This window comes from Capsicum annuum, chromosome 10 (assembly GCF_002878395.1).
Source record: "Capsicum annuum cultivar UCD-10X-F1 chromosome 10, UCD10Xv1.1, whole genome shotgun sequence".
Taxonomy (NCBI): Eukaryota; Viridiplantae; Streptophyta; class Magnoliopsida; order Solanales; family Solanaceae; genus Capsicum; species Capsicum annuum.
Genome location: NC_061120.1, coordinates 9,480,581 through 9,499,573, shown reverse-complemented (window position 1 = coordinate 9,499,573; position 18,993 = coordinate 9,480,581). Strand labels below are relative to the sequence as shown.

At 31.2% G+C, this 18,993-nt stretch overlaps 1 protein-coding gene across 1 annotated transcript; it reads right to left on the bottom strand.

Moving 5' to 3' along the window:
• Positions 1-15,589: 15,589 nt before the first annotated feature.
• LOC107844149 (influenza virus NS1A-binding protein homolog A) lies at positions 15,590-17,732 on the bottom strand. The gene is made up of 2 exons (XM_016688632.2): positions 17,161-17,732; positions 15,590-16,355 (listed from the first exon to the last, which is right to left on the bottom strand). Exons 1-2 carry the CDS (start codon positions 17,697-17,699, stop codon positions 15,773-15,775), a joined length of 1,122 nt encoding a protein of 373 aa, XP_016544118.2. The 5' UTR covers positions 17,700-17,732; the 3' UTR covers positions 15,590-15,772.
• Positions 17,733-18,993: the final 1,261 nt, after the last annotated feature.

The window sequence follows — 18,993 nt, the reverse complement described above, 5'->3', positions numbered from 1 at the left end:
CCCACTGGTGGCAGTGGAAGCGGCACCCTGCTGAGATGAGCGATCAGACTAAGCAGGGGAACGATTATGCTGACTCTGCGAACCCCCTGAGGAAATTCTCTAATTCTATGACTTGGTTTGCCACACCCAAAATACATGTCGCTGCCAGCCCTGACAAAGAGGATTTGTTCAGACACTGTTCACACTACCCTGATATTTAGAGCTTGGCGACCTATCTTTATTACCATTTTTGAATTTAGGCACCAGAGCACTGGCTGAGAACGGAGATGAGACTAAAGATTTTGGGCGGAACTGAGGACGATTTCCACCTTCTGACTTAGGCTGAGCAAAACTAAAACTACTTGTTCTAGCCTTCTTGTTCTCTCTCTCTTTCTCCTTAGTTTTCTGCTCCTCAATCTATTGATCATGGACCATCAAACTAGCCAAATCCATTTCCTTAATCAGCATTACGATCCTACACTCTTTGACCACATTGTCAGACACACCAGACACGAACTTGCTCGTTTTAGGCCTGCTATCAACTACCACAATTCAATATGTGAAGCTCAATTCAAAGATTTAGGGATAGTGCACCAGAAATCTTTCTCTTAAACCCCTCAGCAAAATGGTATTGCTGAGAAGAAACATAGGCATATCCTTAAAGTTACAAGAGCCTTAAGGTTTCAAGGAAAGATACTTCTTAGATATTGGGGTCATTGTGTACTAGCTGCAGCTTATTTAATCAACAGAGTTTCTAGTAGAGTTATAGATGGTCAGACTCCATATGAGAGGTTGTATAGCAAGAAACCCTTCCCATCCCACCTTAGAATATGAAGTTGGTTATGTTTTGCTAAATATTTGTTTGAACATGACAAATTAATGCCAAGGTCTAGGACTGTTGTTCACATGGGGTACTCTGAGGTTAAAAAAGGATATATCTTGTATGATTTGGTAGGCAAGTCCTTCATTGTAAGCAGGGATGTTATTTTTAGGAAAGATGTATTTCCTTTCAATACTATGTAGTCAAATTCTAAGCAGCATGTGTTTGTTGATACTTTATCTGGTTCAAGTATGTTGTTTCAAGATCATGATTATTTTGTTCCTAAAAAGATGGATCAAGTGCATGATAATGGTAACAATGTGGAACAAAAGCAAATAAATATACCTCATGATAAAAAAATACCTCCTAATCAAGAGGTTAATATTCAAGATTAGCCTAAACTTCTTATTGATCAACCAGATGTTGTTGAATTTGTACTTGTACCTACTACTCATGTTAATGAGTAAATGTCAACCAGAAGATCTACTAGAGACAGACATACTCCAATATGGATGCAAGATTTTGTGTCTTTAAATATCAATAAGGAGGTTCAGTATCTTATGTGCAATTATATAAGCTACAAACATCTATCAAGTGCATATCAATCTTATTTATCTGGCTGGTACTTCAATTCTTAAAGAACCTACCTCCTATTTAGAGGCTGTGAAAAACCAAAGGTGGATTGATGTTATACAGGCTGAAATACAACCACTTGAGGATAACAAAACTTGGGTAGTTTTAGACCTGCAAGTATAAAAGAAACCTATAGGTTGCAGATGGATTTATAAAGTCAAGTACAAATCTATAGGTGAAGTGGAGAGGCTTAAGGCCAGACTTGTGGCAAAAGGTTACAGTCAACAAGAGAGTATAGATTATATTGAGACATTTTCTCCCGTTGTCAAAATGGTCATTGTCAGTACTATTTTATCTGTTGTAGCCTCAAAGAACTGGCACATTCATCAAATGGATGTGTTTAATGCCTTTTTGCAGGGTGATTTAAATTATGAAATCTACATGACTATGCCTCAGGGATTTTCCAGTCAAGGGGAGAAGGTGTATAGATTGATCAAATCCCTTTATGGGTTGAAGCAAGCACCAATACAATGGAATCACAAACTGACTGAAGCTCTATCAGTCTAAATTTTCAACAAAGTCAACCTGACTACTCCTTATTTATCAAGAAAAATTGTGAAGGAATAACTATAACTTTGGTATATGTGGATGATATGCTCATCACAGGAAGTAGTTTGAAGTTGGTGGAAGAAATAAAGAAGGCATTGTACAATGCTTTTAAGATGAAAGATCTAGGTGAGCTGAAATACTTCTTAGGAACTGAGTTCACAAGATCTAAAGCTGGAATTCTTATGCATCAGAGGAAGTACACACTTGAGCTTATAACCGAGGTTAGTTTTTGAAATCGATTGTCACTTTATAAGGGAAAAAATTCAACCAGGCATGATCACTGTTAACTACATTCCTACACAAGAGCAACCAACTGATATGTTAACAAAAGGATTATCTAAATTTTAGCATGAATATCTGTTGTCCAAGCTTGGAGCTTTAAGTATCTTTGTGCCTGCTAGTTTGAAGGGGAGTGTTGAGATAAAAAGATGATTAATTGAAAATGTAACAACCAGTGAGTTATAGCTAGACAGTTAAGACATTTCAGGAAACTAGTTAAATAACTAACTTTTCATTTGTTAGTAGTGACAGTTATTAGAGATAGAATACAATATAAAGCTATAGACACTTGTATTCATTTATAATATGATTGAATATAGAAATACAATAAGCTCTTGTTTCCTTTCTTTTCTTCATGCTCTCAATCATATACTTCCCAGTACTTAGTTGATTTCAATAACCTTCAATTTTATACTCAAACTATTATGATGACCTATTACACCCCTAATCTTATTTAAAGTGAAATTAATACCCCCTTCATAAGACAAACTCAGATTTTATATGAAGTGATGTTATACACGCACTTAACACGTGCATGATATCATTTTTAATTTTTCTTTTTAATCCTTTTTCCTTAGTATTGTTTTTTTCAAAATACTTTCTCATTTCTTCTTGGGCTCTTTCTCTTTTAAGTCTCTTTATCTTCCTTCTCTGTCACTAATAAATTCAAGAAAAAAGAGAAATTCAAAGAGAGAAACAAACAATAGTAAAATGTATATTGAGTGTAGAAGTTACGGTAAAATTTTGATAGTCGATGATAACACCATTTCTGCCAGTGAAGAAAATGAGTAAAATGTTAAAATTCTTCAAAAATATTGATAACTAAAGATCAAAATCAAACATTTTATTGATATTCTTTGTGTATAAAAATAATTATGTACATTATTAATTACTTGGAACTGAGATGACATTGTGGTAGTCATGGGTGATGCTCCGGCGAGAATGGAGAAGACAAAGAAAAAGTAATTGTCTTCTCCGATGAATTTTCAATAAATTTTATACATAGGTATCATTGGATTTTTTGTTAGAGTCATTCATCTTCCTCAGTAATTCTTTCCGTTGATCTTCTCCGGCTGAACTTTCTGTTGAGTTTGAACCAAACAATTATGAACTTTACCAAAAGGAATATCGAACTTTTCAATGAAAACCTTCATAGTTTTCACTCTTTTCAATTTCTTCCTTAAAGTTTCTCTTTAAAAGCTTCAAGGGAAAAAATTAGAAATACTTCCATGGAGATTTTTGGAGAGGATTCCTTTGTGGAAGAACCCAACAAAAAAAAAAAGCAAAAGTTTTGAAGAAGGCGAGACCCACATATAAAATTAATAAATAAAAAAATTAATTTAATTAATATTTTTATAATTGAAAAATAATTAATCTACTGTATATATTAAAAAGAAAATTAAGAATACTTAATGATATAATGACTAATGAAATAGTGACACGGGTGCAACTATGTCATTTTAAGATTTTTTTTTTTCCTTCCTCTCACGCACCTTAGGAAGGTGAATACATTTTTCCTACCATGTCACCTTCTAAGGTGAAAATAATTTCACTTTTAATAAGGTTAAGGGTGTAATAGGCCGTCAGGTTAGTTTAAGTGTGAAATCGACTTTTCGTATATACTCCTTCCTTCCCATTTTACTCATTCCAAATTTTTTAATTTGATTTCTCATTTTAATTGTCATTTTTCATTAATCAAGACAAGACAATTTTTTTTCCCTTTTTATCATTAGTATTAATTGTTTTATCTTCAAATTAAAATGTAAATATCATTTCATAGGGTACTATGATAAATTAATTATGTTATTAATTATTTTTATTAATTAATGTGCAATATCAAATCGAAACGAATAAAATAGGACAAAGATAGTAGTTTAGGGTGATTTTGGTGATTTTATCCTGAAAAATATGCACATATTAATGTCGCATGAGACATATGAATAGATTTAGAATTATAAATTTCTTTAGACTTTTAAAGAATATTAATTTAGGAATAAAATAAAATATTAATTTTATTTTAATAAATAAATAATTTAAAATATATATTTATATAAAATGGTCAACTAAATGGAACAGAATCAGAATTATTAAGAGTGATCTCTCTCTTCATGTTTCTTTGTCTTCTCCACAATTGTCTTGTTATGACACATGCATACTGCAAATTCAGAAAATTGACAATTGGTTCTCCTTGCTGCTGCTTTTCTGATTCTAAACAATAATAAATTATACTGACACTTACTTTTGCTTTTAAGAGCAATGCACAAGAGAGGGAAAGAATAAGATGAATGTTTTGTTGTTTTCAAATTTGTGATAACATCTCTCAATTTACAAACACTAAAAGAGTGAGATGAAGAGCTGCAATCTAAATCGTGTCTTTTTAATATAATCAAAAAAATATCTTCTTTTTTTCCCTTTTTAATTCCTCATTTATACCTTAAAACTCCAACACTACGTATCATAGAAACTTGATAATTCAAGAAGGGGGATTAAATATTCTTATAACATGAAGGACAAGATAGTTTGATACACTAAATTTTTGTTGTATGCAAAGTCTGAAGAAACATCAAATTACAGAAATTTATTGTACACATTTTTATTCAAATATTACTATCTAATAAGAGGCTAAAGGCTGGAGAAGCTGACAACTCTCTGTCAACATGTTTGTTGCTCCTTTCTGCTTCATGAGCTGCTTTCTTCATGATTTTATTATGTGATCTCTAATTAATTATTATAAATTATTAATTTTGCCTGCTTCAAAAGTTGTTTCTCCCGTGATTTTCTTATATCATCTCTAATTAATTATTATAAGTTATTTATGTATTAAAAAATTAATAATACTTAATAAAGAAGTAAAATAGATATTTATGACATGTTTGCTTCACCTGCTTTACCTAAGTATTTTTGTATAGTCATTTTGTTATATCACTTCTAATTAGATATGTTTGTTTCGCTGTTTCAATCGTGATTTTACTATGTCATTCCTAATTAATTACTATGACCATTCCAAATTTTTAACAAGTATTTTTTATAGTAATTTTGCTATATCACTTCTAATAAGTTGTTGTGAGTCATTAAGATATGTTTGTTTCGCGGCTTCAATCGTAATTTTATTATATCACCCATAATTAATTATTATGGTTATCTAAGCTTTGAAAATTACATAAAACATATTATAAATTATAATAGTTAACAATTTAAAATATCTAAAATAAATAATTTGTTATATATATGTAAAAAATACTACAAATCAAAATAATTAAAATAAATTTTAAAAATATTTTTCGGTCCATGTCTTACACGGGCTATTAATAACTAGTATATACATAAAATCAGACTGGGAAAAGAAACATTTCCTTTAATTGAGTTAATCTTACTTTTTATCCTTTTTAATGTCTCAAAGAAAACTACCAAGTTCTAGATTAGGAAATGATTTAACTTAAACTTTCAATTGTATTTTCACTAACAATTTTTTTATAGTCTTTAAAATATACAATATATTTAAGGTCATAAATATCACTACTATATCATATTAAAGAGATTAAACTTCAAAAATTTCTTACTCTCTTTGTTTCAATATATTTCTTGTTTCCTTTTCTTAGTTCAACAACATCATAGATGGTTTTACCCGTATTTTAGAAAAAAGACATGATTTTTCCTATGAACTTGTTGCCTCAATTTACTTTAATATTTAAAATTAAATTTCTATTTATTTACCTCCTTTAATATTTTTAAAATGTATTAATTTCACCCCTCAAAGCCGAATACCACTTTCACAACGGAGAGTATGTTAAACTCGCCTACACGTCACCGTCATGTCAACGCCACGTCGGAGCCACGTCATTACCACGTAAGAAATTACTATTTTTCTAAAAAAAAATTAATCCCTCACATATTATTTTTATATATATTTTAAAATATATATATACTATTTTATTTATATAAATATATATATATATATATATATATATATTTATATATATTAAATAAAAAAGACATCTTCATCCCTATTTTCTTTCTTCTTCACACCCCCACCCACCCCCCCCCCCCCTCCCCTAATTAATCCCCCCCCCCCCCCCCCCCCCCCCCCCCCTCCTTCCCCCCCTCCTTCTCAGCCCCCCCCCCCCCCTCCCTCTTCATCCTCCTCTAGCACCCTCCCACCCCACCCCATCCATTTTCTCTTGACCATTTTCCCTCACCCACTCCCCCCACCCTCTCTTTATCCCCTTTCAACCTCCACCCCTGCCATGAAAAATGCTTTATCCTCCATTTTTTTTTCAATTATTCCATTAAAATTATCAGATAATAACATAAAAACACCAAATTAAGATAATTCCTCCATTAAAATACTATTTCAACTCATTTTTCTTAAACTTTTTCTTAAAGTAATACTAGTAGTTTATAGTGAGCAATGATTGGAGTAATTATTATAATGGTTGGGAGGATAAACACAATTGATTAGTAATGGTTTTCGTAGTTATAGCAATTGTATTTGATTTTAGTTTGGAATTTTCTTATGGCCATCACATTATGATTTTGACATTTTGGTAATGGTCGAAGAAAATGGGTATTGTTGTTTGATGATGTATCGGAGAAGAAAAGGGTGTGAGGTGTGGGTATGGGGTGCGGGGTAGGGATGAGAGGTGAAGGAGGGTGGAGACCAGAGGGCATTGAAGAAGAAAAGATTGATTTTTATATATATATATATATATATGCAAAATAAGTGGGACCATATAATTTTTTAAATAATAAACGCGTTTTTTTTTAAAAAAAAATGTCATGTCAGCATTAAGGGTGAAACAAATACACCTTAAAGATGTTAAGGGGGGTTAAATAAACGAAAATTTAGTTTAAGTGCTAAAGTAAGTTGAGGCGATAAGTTTGAAAAAAAATCATGTCTTTTCTTCCTATTTTATAAGGATATAGAATATATTGTCGATAGATCCTCTCCTGTTGGGAATCTTGTCAATATTGCCTCGTGGATCAATTGTCTCTAAGCCTTCCTTGAATGTTCGAAGGATTTCCCCCGTCCAATGCTTCCGCTGATTTTCAGATAGAAACTCCAATTTCTCTTTCTGCTCGTTGGGAGAACTCTCAATGGATTGATTTTCGGGAGTCGAGCAAGAAATAACAAGAAAATAATAGATTGTTTTCTTTAACATTTCACATGAAAATTGTTAAGATTGTAAGATTGAAAGAGTTTCTCAATGCATTATACACATTTTTAGAATAAGATCACACATTCAAAAATTATAAAACAAATGAAACAAAGGGAATAGAGACAAAGTTAGGAGTTTGAGTTTATAAGATCTAGAAAATAAAAATAGTTTATTAAGTTCTGAATAAATTGTTTAACATTTAAGTACAAATATAAGATCCAGATGAGAATTATTGAATTCTATCGAACTCATAAATATAGTTTTAACTTTTTTTTTTTTTTTTTTGACTTAAAAACAATTTATTGAAACAAACATACGTACGTTTGTTACAGACAAGAAACTATTCAAAAAATTCTTGAAGTGTGAAAATTTTCAAAGAGTTCTTGCAAAATAAAAGGGAAGGAGAATCAAAGGGCTTTCCAAAGAACCTAATCTATCCGCCACAGCATTTGCCATCCGATGGACGTAGCAGATTTGTGGTTCATCCATATCCCTGATGAGTGAACTGCAATTCATAATCATGTGTGAGAAAGATTATTACAGTAATTTTTAATATTTGTATAAGTATTTGTGGGTCAATCTCTACAGTTACGAGAGTCAAGTTCTTTTGAATGATCAATCTCCCCTAAATTAAAATATTTTTTTTAACTCCAAATCCAGTTGATAAATTTAGGGGAAAATGCTCTGTTTTCATCCTAAACTATATACAAAATTGTTGAGATACATCCGAACTTTAGGAGAGTTCTATTACCCCTTGGACTAACAAAAATCATATTTTTGACAACCTTAGTGTCTACGTCGCACATACGTGTGCCTACATGAACTTTCAGTGTGTTGATTCACTGATTACCACGTAGTCATTAAGATTGTCAAAAATACAATTTTAATTAGTCCAGAAAAATAATAGGACCCTTTTAAAATTTGAATATATCTCAACAATTTCGTATAAAAACAGAACATTTACTCAAATATTTATGTAAATTATAATAGAGGGAATAATTTGCCATTCCAAAAGCATGATTAAAAGGAAAAATAAGTTAGGAAAATAGAACAAAAAGACAAAAATGGGTGGTCTTCAATAGATTAATACTTCCAAAGTGTTATTAAGCGCAATTATCGAGAGCCCGTTTGTTCCCTCAGACAAAGCAAGGACAACTGAAACAACTGCTAAACTTATGCTAATTTAGCATACACGTGGCATATTATTATTCATCCATTTGTATTTTTTGTCATGTTTTTACATTAGCCAAATATACTCCCTCATTCTCATATTGCTTGCATGTTTGTTAAAAAATTATTTCAAAAATTAAAATAATTAACATATTTAAAGAATTAATAGATAATTAATTTTTTTTAAAATTTTATTTTTAGTAATTTAATGAAAGAGTAGTTAACTCTAATAGATAGTGATAATATTTGATGTGAGTTTTATAGGACTATATTAGTAAATTTGTGTTACTTATTAATTTCTGCTTAAAAGTTATATAAAAAATAAATATGTCAAATAATATAAGACGGAAGGAATATAGAGGATCATTTGATAGGATATATAAGCATGCATAGTATTAAATATAATGTATTAGTAATATTAAGATGGAAAAGGGTCAAATATGTTCCTAAACTTTGCAAAAAAGTTTAAATATACCTTCCGTTATAAGTTTGGTCTATTGATGCCCTTGTTGTTAAAGTTATCCCTCTGGATGTTAAATGATTAGTTGAAAATTTACAAGCCCTTTTTTCCCCTTTTAAAAAAAAAATTAATTGCCACATAAATCAAATAATTACCGCATCACAAAAAATAAATTCACTCAATTCTTTATAACCTGAACCTGATCCAACAATTTGAACCAACCCATGACCCGATCCAAGATCCACACCCCTTCTAATCCATGACCCCTGTTGTACAGTCTTCAAGTACTCACTTTCTCGTGGATTGTCATAATAAAAAAGATCTAATTGTTTGCAACAAATTTTACAATGATGAATAATAAATTACAATCACAAATAAAACATGAAGAAACAAGAACATTTTATTAATAACGAATATGAGAACAATTCTGTTCCTACTTGATTGATCTCTCATGATTTTCTCTATAATTCGAGGGTCGTATCGTATTTCTCGAACATAGAAATATGGATCTCCATAATTCGAGGGCCATAACGTATTTCTCGAATATAGAAATATGGATCTTCTTGATGTATTTGATTATCAAGAGAGGATTTTGATCTATGAATATCCCATGAATTTTTGAGATATTCAAGATGGCTCTCTAAGAAAATATTTGCCTCTTTGTATAAGCATAATTCAGGGTTTAGGGTAAATTACACTCTAAGAACTCTAACAGAATTTGAATTCTTTTTGTGGAGTCCCACAAATTTTAGATCTCTACACTAATATCGTGAGAACAAAAGAGTGATCAATGTATCGCTTAGCCAATTTTGGATCCGTCTCCAGTGATGCCACAAACCGGAGAAACAACTCACACGCAATCTGCATATGTATCCATGCAACGTCCATCAAGGGCTCCTCTTCTTCCAAGATAAGAGCTTCCAGTGCTTTGTTTTTATGAGGTTGAGGAGCACGAGGCCTGAATAAGTTCAAGGACACCATTTTAACTATTTCTTGCACAGCTCTGTTCGTGAATTTCCCATTTGCAGAAGTAACATAATCAACTAGCTCCACCAACGTCTGTCTCTTGGATGTCTTTTTCTTTCAAATCTTTCGTTGGGTCAGTGAAGTCGAACCAGACACAACACAAGTTCAGTTTTTTGATGAACAAATTTTGTTTATCAGAATTTTGGGCCCATGATGGGTTGGTTCAAATTGGTGGATCGGGTTAGGTTGTAAAAGAGCTGGGTGATTTTTTTATTTTTTTTGTTATATGGCAATTATTTGGCTTATGTGTCAATTATTTTTTTTTTTAAAAAAAAAAAAAAAAAGAGGAAAAGGGACTTGTAAATTTCCAGCTAATCATTTAACATTCAGAAGGGTATATTTGCTCCTAAACTTTAACAGCCAGAACATTAATGGATCAAACTTATAACGGAGTTATATTTAAACCTTTTCACAAAGTTTAGAAGTATATTTGACCCTTTTCCCTATTACGATTAATAATATGTGATTAATTATTTTAAAATTAATTATATTGACATTAATCTTAATTGACTATTTGATTTATTGTACTAAATGACTAGATGAATAAAATTTTGTATGTTGAAGGTTCTAGAATCAATGAAAGAATATTTAAGGTTAGCATCTAAAGTTAAGATAGATAGTCCATTACTAAGAGAAGTGGCGATTTTGTTTTGCTTGCTGGGAGAGAGAGTTCTCGAATTATGTTTTCTAATCAGATAGCGGCTAGCGACTGATCACTTACTAATAAACACCAACTGAAAGAGGAATGTAGTAGGGTAAGAGTAATACTTAATGAAGTATGTTAAAGTAAGGTCTGTATTAGGCGGATCCAGGATTTGAAAGATAGTACGGTCATAATACAGAGACGGATCTAGGATTTGAAAGATAGTAAGGTCATAATACAGAGACGGATCTAGGATTTGAAAAATTCATGAAGACTTGCCTAGTTGGTGTCATCAAGTGTGTCAAAAGAAGTCAAAGGTCCTACTCTGTTTAACTGCAATTTGTACTTTAATGAGAAAACAGAAAATATAATGCTAATAAATCAATCTAAAAAGGAGTCTTAAGCTAGGTTCGAACTCACGCTGTTGGGGTAAAACCCCAATAGTCTCAATGACTTGCACCATCATCTCACTTTGTATTGTGAGTGTCAAGTGTAACAATATAATTATACGTTAACTGATACATACATACAAATATACACATAAATATACAGGGTTTCAATCGAGAAATGCCGGCGTCGTGGCTCCCCAATCCTCCTATATAGATCTGCCCCTATCAGAATACATAATCATACTCATTAATTGAGCTTTAGGTTGCACTTGCATTTATACCCATTAATTGTAGATGTGCATAAGTAGTTACTTAAATTTGTATAAATTTGAACTAATACATATATACAGATATACACATAAATATACAGGGTTTCAATCTAGAAGTGCGGGCGTCGTGGCTCCTCAATCCTCCTACATAGATCCGCCCCTATCATAATACATAATCATACTCATTAATTGAGCTTTAGGCTGCACTTGCATTTATACCCCATTAATTTTAGATGTGCATAAGTAGTTACTTAAATTTGTAAAAATTTAAACAAGTAGACATTGCGTTCTCTGCAGCAACTGTGTGGCATCAATATGGCAATTTCATGCGAATAAACAATTAGATTCCACTTATAATGTGTGTGCCTACTTGTTCAACTTTATATAAGTTTAAGTATCTACTTGTACATATTCAAAGTTGGAAGACATAAATACAACATAAAATCAAATTAAATGATACATTTTACATATTATGCCGAAAATAAGAATGCTATCTCATATTATATTAATATGTCATAATAACTTATTACTACTATGTACGAAGAAATGAAACGTGTGAATAAAGAGGTTAGGTTTATCAACAACAATAACATATTCAGTAAAATTTCACAAGTAAGGTTTAAGAAGAGTAAAGTGTACGTAGATGTTATCACTACCTCAACGAGGTAGAGAGGCATGGGTGGAGCTACCCTAGGTGAAGGCTGGTCAAGTGCACACCGTTCGCCAAAAAATGTGTGGTGTGAAAATGTTAAATCTCAACTATTATGAATGTATATTTAATTTTACACATCCTTGAACAATTAAGGAGAAGATTTGCACACCTTTCACCAATCTTCTGACTCTGTCATTGTAGAGAGGTTATTTTCGAAAGATTCTCGACACAATATAACAAATTTAGATACAAAGAAGAGGAAAACAGTGAAGAAAATATGACAACTAATCAGCCACAGAAAAATACTAATCAACCACAAAATAAAATAGTGCGATAATTAAAATAACAATGATGGATATTTACGGCTAAACCCTAAGCTACCATACTATGGTGCACAATAACACTTTTACTCAACCGCCTATCTAAATTCATGTCCTCGATAACTTGAATATGTGTCATGTCCTGTCTAATCACCTCACTCCAATACTTCTTCGGCTTACCTAACCTTTTCGTACCTATACCTAAATTCTCGCATCTCTTCATTGGAGTGTCTGAACCTCGCCACATCATAGATAAAAGGGAAAAGGGGACAAATATACCTTCAAACTATGGTAAATGGTACGAATATATACCCCGTCATATTTTGGGTACGCATATGCCCCTGCCGTTAATGAAATGGTACGTATATGTTCCTCACATTAATGGTAGGGGCATATGTGAATCCAAAGTAATAAAAGATATCTACGTACCATTTATCATAATTTGGAGATATATCTATCCCCTTTTTATTTTAATTTTTGTTATCTCAAATGCTTAACACAAACTCACTATCCGATCTGATCTCAATTAAAATTTAAGAGACTCCTAACTAACAAACACGTTTTTTCCACCACCTACATCGGTATTACACACACCAACAACACACACTACTATCGATTTTTTTTTTTTTTTTTAAAATTGATCCATAACATACAAAAACAACATCAAAAAATTGAACCCCTCACGTATTAAATTTTTAGCAAAATTTCGTCGGATAAACACGACCCACCACCGATAAACACCACATAGCTGCCATCCCCATTGAACCGAGAACACCTCATTGACTGCCACCTTTCTGCCTAATCTCCACTCCCTCAAATCAACAAACACCACCTAGCACCAACGACCAATCACTACAATTTGATTGGATTTCACATTTAAGGGAAAAACAGAGAGAGTGTCGAATTTAAAATAAAAAATAAAGGTCGGGTTGAGTTCAATGAATTTATTGAATCGAATAGTAAATTTATGTTAATTATTTAGGATTAAAAAATTAAAACAAAAAAAAAATAAATATACTTCCGAATTATGATAAATGATATGTATATATTCTTCGTCATACTTTGAGTACACATATGTCTCGATCGTTAGTGTGAGGAGTATATATATACTATTTCACTAACGATAGAGACATATATAGACTTAAAATATAATAAAAAATATATACATATTATTTATTATAGTTTGAGAATATATTTTTCCTTTTTCTACTAATAAAATTATTTTCAGAAAAAACACAGAAATAAGTGGGGTGAGCGTGGATCGAAGAAAAGGATAAAATTATTTTTAGAATATATTATAGTTTGAAAATATATTTCTCCCTTTTCTACGGATAAAATTACTTTTAGAAAAAACAGAGAAATAAGTGGGGGTGAGCGTGGGTCGAAGAAAAGGAGATCACATGCAGAATTGGGTCCACCAAGAAAAAGACCAGAGACCCGTGCAAGTCGGGTCACGTGATCCGGGTCCAAATTCTTATTCTCTGACTTGCTTTTCTATTCTTTTCATGCTTTGACTATTTATAACAAAGCCAAATCCTCAATCGATTGTTGTTGGATGATATGTTTTACCTTCTTAACGAGAAGTCGCGAATTTAAATTTTATTAATAAATTTTATTTTTTTAAATTAAAACCGCTTTAAATAAGGGTAGAGCCATCTTATAATTAAGGATTTAACTTGATTTCTGTTCAGCAAAAAATTATATTCTTTATATATGATAAAAATTATTTTTTTATGTATATATAATTGATATTGAATCCTCTTTGATTAGTTTTCATGTCTACTTTTTTCGATTTTGAACCTCCTCAATAAAAATTCTGACTCGACAACTCACCTCAAGTGATAAGCTTTGAACGTGTGAATCTGAATTTAATTAACCTCATTATAAATGTCAAAATATCGGACACTAAGTAAAAACAAAACAAAAAAAAAGGCAGACAACCCTCCCTCATTGTTGAATATACTCTGATAATATTCAAAAGTTGAGATACAATGAACAAAATTTGTTCACTCTTACTAATACGTTTGAAATTGAGTATAAAAAGAGTTTTGATAAAAAAGCCTTACTTTTTATTAATAAATCTTGCATGATACATGGTTGATGTAGATATGAATTAATCGAACTTCTAATATGAATATCACGCACGCAGTGAGAAGCCAATTAGAAGTTATAAGAAAGGGTCATTAAACTTATCGAATTAAATTTTTATTGATATATATTTTCATTGAGATTTAATTCAAATCGCGATGATATTTTCTGGTTCTTGAATGAGTCTGTTTCATATTTTTTTTAGATTTATGCTCTACTCCGAGTAAAGACCTGCCCGATTTGGATCTGTACACATATAACAAATGTTTTCATTACCATTTTTTAAATAATTTTTTCAATACATTTTATATAAATATTTATTAGAATTGAGATAACTTTGCTATTTATTAGAATTGAGATAACTTTGCTTGACAATTAGGATCTCTTTACCAAGAAAAAACATGAATATATATTTATATACTATAGTAAGGTCAAACTAGAAGACTACGTGGGTGTGTATATATATACACACATTGATAACATACAATACATATATTGAAAATTGTAGTTATTTGTTGAAAATTAACAAAGTTACAATTAGATATATGTGGAAGGAGGCTCATCATAAACTATGATACTCTAAAATAATGCATTTAAAAACATGAAGTTTCCATTTCAATTCAACCAATCAATGTCGGTGGATGATAGTACAAATATTGCTACCAATTCAAAAGAAATACAATGATATACTAATTTATAAATTATTGTACTATATTATATATTATCATCTCATCAATAAATAAAATAAATAATGGATAAGTAGAATTGTTGGTAATACAATCTTTTAACAAAAGTTCCACCCCTCATTATGAGAACATATGTTAATGTTAACTTAAAATTAGGACACTTTTGCAAATATATTGTAAATAATATTTGTATAAAAATACATTGTATATATCTTACAAGTCAAATAAGGTAAAAACAATTGTAAATAACTTATCACAAGTATGATAAACAAATTTAATTAGTAATTAATTTGACATGTTGCTTTGTCATCGCAACTGTTGCCTTCAATGTATCAGTAGTCAATCGTATTTTTGATAAGGACAGTTGATAATCAAACCCGATTTTATCCATTATTTTCATACTCGATAATGATGCAAATGGTCAAAGATGAAATAATCAAGAATCCAATTTCATAACACAAGAATGACTACAAAGTTCTTTTTCCCCTTCTTCCTCTATTGGTTCGAAAGAAAAGCCACTGCAACCTTTGCCTTCAATGTATCAATAATCAATCCTATTTTCGATAAGGATAGTTGACAATCGAACCCGATTTTATCCATTATTTTCATATCAATAATGATGTAAATGGTCAAAAGATGAAATAAATCAAGAATCAAGAATCCAATTTCATAACACAAGAATGACTACAAAGTTCTTTTTCCCTTTCTTCCTCTAGTGGTTCAATTAAACTTCTCCATCCATTCCCATTTGGTGATGTTTCAAAAACATGTACCTCACTTCTAGTTCTTGATGTATAATTATCTTCCAACATAATTCTATAACCAGCCAAAAAGTACAATTTTGTCCCTATAGGAGCCATGGTACAAAAAATTCTTTCCAAATTTGGCCAATTATTTTGTTTGTCAATTTCTAATGTAGATATTGGTGAAGTTGAACCATCCACAATATACCATATATTGTGTTTCCCATCATAGGATTCAATGTGTCCCTTCCATGTATTTAGACAATCACCTGAGCTAAAAAGCTTCCCCTCAACATTTTCTATTTGCTTAGGTGGCACATCTAGGTCCCACATCCTCGCCACGTAATGCCATGTGTCATCTTCTGGATCGTACACCTCAGCAGAACTTCTTTCCATAGTATATGGTCCTTGATTAGTGTTAATATTTTCTCTTTTGGCAAATCCCCCAACCACATAAAATTTCTCTTGCCATGACACACCAACACAGTTGTACCTGTTGAAACATAATATATTAAGTAATCTTTCCAATAATAATCTTCTAGATAAGATGGTTACATAGTTCAACATGACATCAAATACAAACGAGAGGTTTTGAGTCAAATCTCATCATCGTCGAAAAAACAAAAATTAGAGTTCTTAACGTTTATAGCCTAGCCATAACCTTGGTAATCATCGTAGTGTATATTCAATGAATAACAAGTATACAATATACATACATGGAGTATAAACAAATTACGCAGTGATTATACTGGCTAAAATCTATATAAAAAAAGATAGTGATATTTTTTGTTATACCCTTTGTTGTGCTGCAGTATTTGATCCATGAAAAGAATCAGGTCTACATGCAAAGGAGCGTTTGAGGCACAATATAACATGAGAAATTAAAAATATGCTATTTGTAACTATTTAAACTATTTGGAGTAAAGCATCTAGTAGCTCCTGAAATATGACCAAATTTGCTACGACACACTCCAACTTCATGGGGGCCCCTATTACCCTCTGAACTAAATTTTAGCGTATTTTTGTCAACCTTTTTAGCTAACATGATACCTTTTGTCAACCTTTTTAGCTGACGCAGAATCTTTGATGTAGATCCCATTTTATGTAATAAATGTGTCACATCAGCACAAAAGGGTGATAAAAATATGCTAAAATTGAGTTCAAGGAGTAATAGAACTCCTGTAAAGTTGGAACGTGTCGTACCAACTTTGGTCATAGTTCGAGAGGGAGGAAGGGGGAGGGGATACTGAATATTTATCTCAACTATTTGATAAGATGGTCATACACTTCAACGGTACCTGGTGGTGCTCATATTAGGGAGTTGTTTCCATTCATCTAGGACAGGATCATAAACCTCAGCCAATGAAGTACCCTTAGCACCATCAAATGTTGTTTGTCCACCAGCCACATAAATTTTACCATCTTTAGAAGCCATACATGCAAAATTAAACCTTGGAGTTCCTAAAGGTGCACATTTAGTCCAAGAATCAGAACAAACATTGTATTTAAGGACAGAAGGAAGAATTTCTATGTCGATTTCTTGACCGTTATTATTTCCATAACTACCAATTACATCCTTGTAACATTGTCGTCCTCCAATTACATAAATTTCCTCGCGAATAATAACCATCGCGAAATCCTTCAGGACGTGGTTCTCCAGAAGACCTGGAATTGACGTAACATGAGTATTCCATGAGTTCGTTGAAGGGTAGTAACACGATATCCAATTCGACATGTTAACATTAGGAGTACTACTATAATTTTTGCCACAAAATGAGACATAAACTCGATAACAATTAATGTCATTTTGTGAATCATGAGAAGAACTGAAATTCATAGTGTTGTTGTTGATTTTTTTTTGTTGGTAATAATAAAGCAATATTGAACTTAGGGAGTGGAGGAATTGTATAGTATGTAATGAAGTGGAATATATAGGTAGAGAAATTAATTAATTAAACGGAAAGTACTAAGATTTTTTTGGGGGATTATCTCTATGTGTTTTCTTGTTAATTATTAATCTACAATGTTTTGAATATTCAGTTTTTGTTTTGTTTGTTTCATGTTTTTTTTTTTTTTTCATAGTTCAACAAGGATATTTTTGGTGAATCACGAGGTAAGTTTAAGATTCATGAACTTGTAGCTAATTGGAATAGTTCTTTATTTTATGATTATACTAGATAGTGTAAATTTTCTACCTTAAAAGTAAGTGGATTTTTTATCTATTTTTTTGATGTTAGGATACGTAAGCAAAAAAATAGTATTTTAAAGGTATTTATATGTAACATATAGTAGTAAATCTAAGTATTAAATTACAAAAAATAGCAATACTTATATCAAATTACATTGTGTAGCATCAGTAACAATATTTTAATGTGGTCTCCTACTTTTACCACTTTAAGAGAAGTTACTGTGCAAAATTCCCTCCTTTCACACTTTTCTTTTTTCTCTTTCCTTATTTTAAAATATTTTTTTTCTTTTTTTATGCCATTATCACTCAATTCGCGTTTCAATTTTTTTTTCTTTCGAACGATTTTAGCACGATCTGATAAGGATTATCTTTCTCTATTTCAGGTAACTATTTAATTCATTTATTGCATGTTAGCGGTTTCTCTTTTTTTTTTTCTACTGTAACACATCTTAAAATTCGATTTTAAGATTTTTTATGCTTTAATGGTTGAACACACGCCAAAATCACAAACAAATAATGGTATACGGAATATTAATTTGGTGTCTGATTATGCACCATCTTTTAGTATTGGGTTAACTCAAGAAGATGTAGTTAAAGTTGTTTCAAATCCTATACAGTCGAAGAAATCTGTGAGTTCAAAGAAGATTAGGTCCAAGTTTCGCAATGATCCGGTGAAGATGACTGAAGTTTTGAAAAAAAAATCGTTGAAGAAAACTCCTTCTCCAAAAGATTAAAAAATAAAAAAATACGAGAAGAAAATGAAAGCTAAAGAAATTGAGGTTGATGACGATGTTCAGAACTCTTCTGCTGATGAATCTGAAGAAGACAGTGAGGAAGAGGTATTTTTTTGTTGTAAATATTTTTTTTACTATTTACTGTTAAGTATTTTTCGTTCTAAGTAAAGATGTTATCAAAGTTGAGAATAATATGTATTTTTTTCAAG

What these genes read in the sequence shown, in the direction of transcription:
- LOC107844149 (XM_016688632.2), bottom strand. Translation starts at nt 17,699, where the DNA reads ATGAATTTCAGTTCTTCTCATGATTCACAAAATGACATTAATTGTTAT. An exon ending in CCTAATATGAGCACCACCAG is followed by an intron (nt 16,356 to 17,160) that starts GTACCGTTGAAG and finishes ATGTTTCAACAG; the next exon opens with GTACAACTGTGTTGGTGTGT.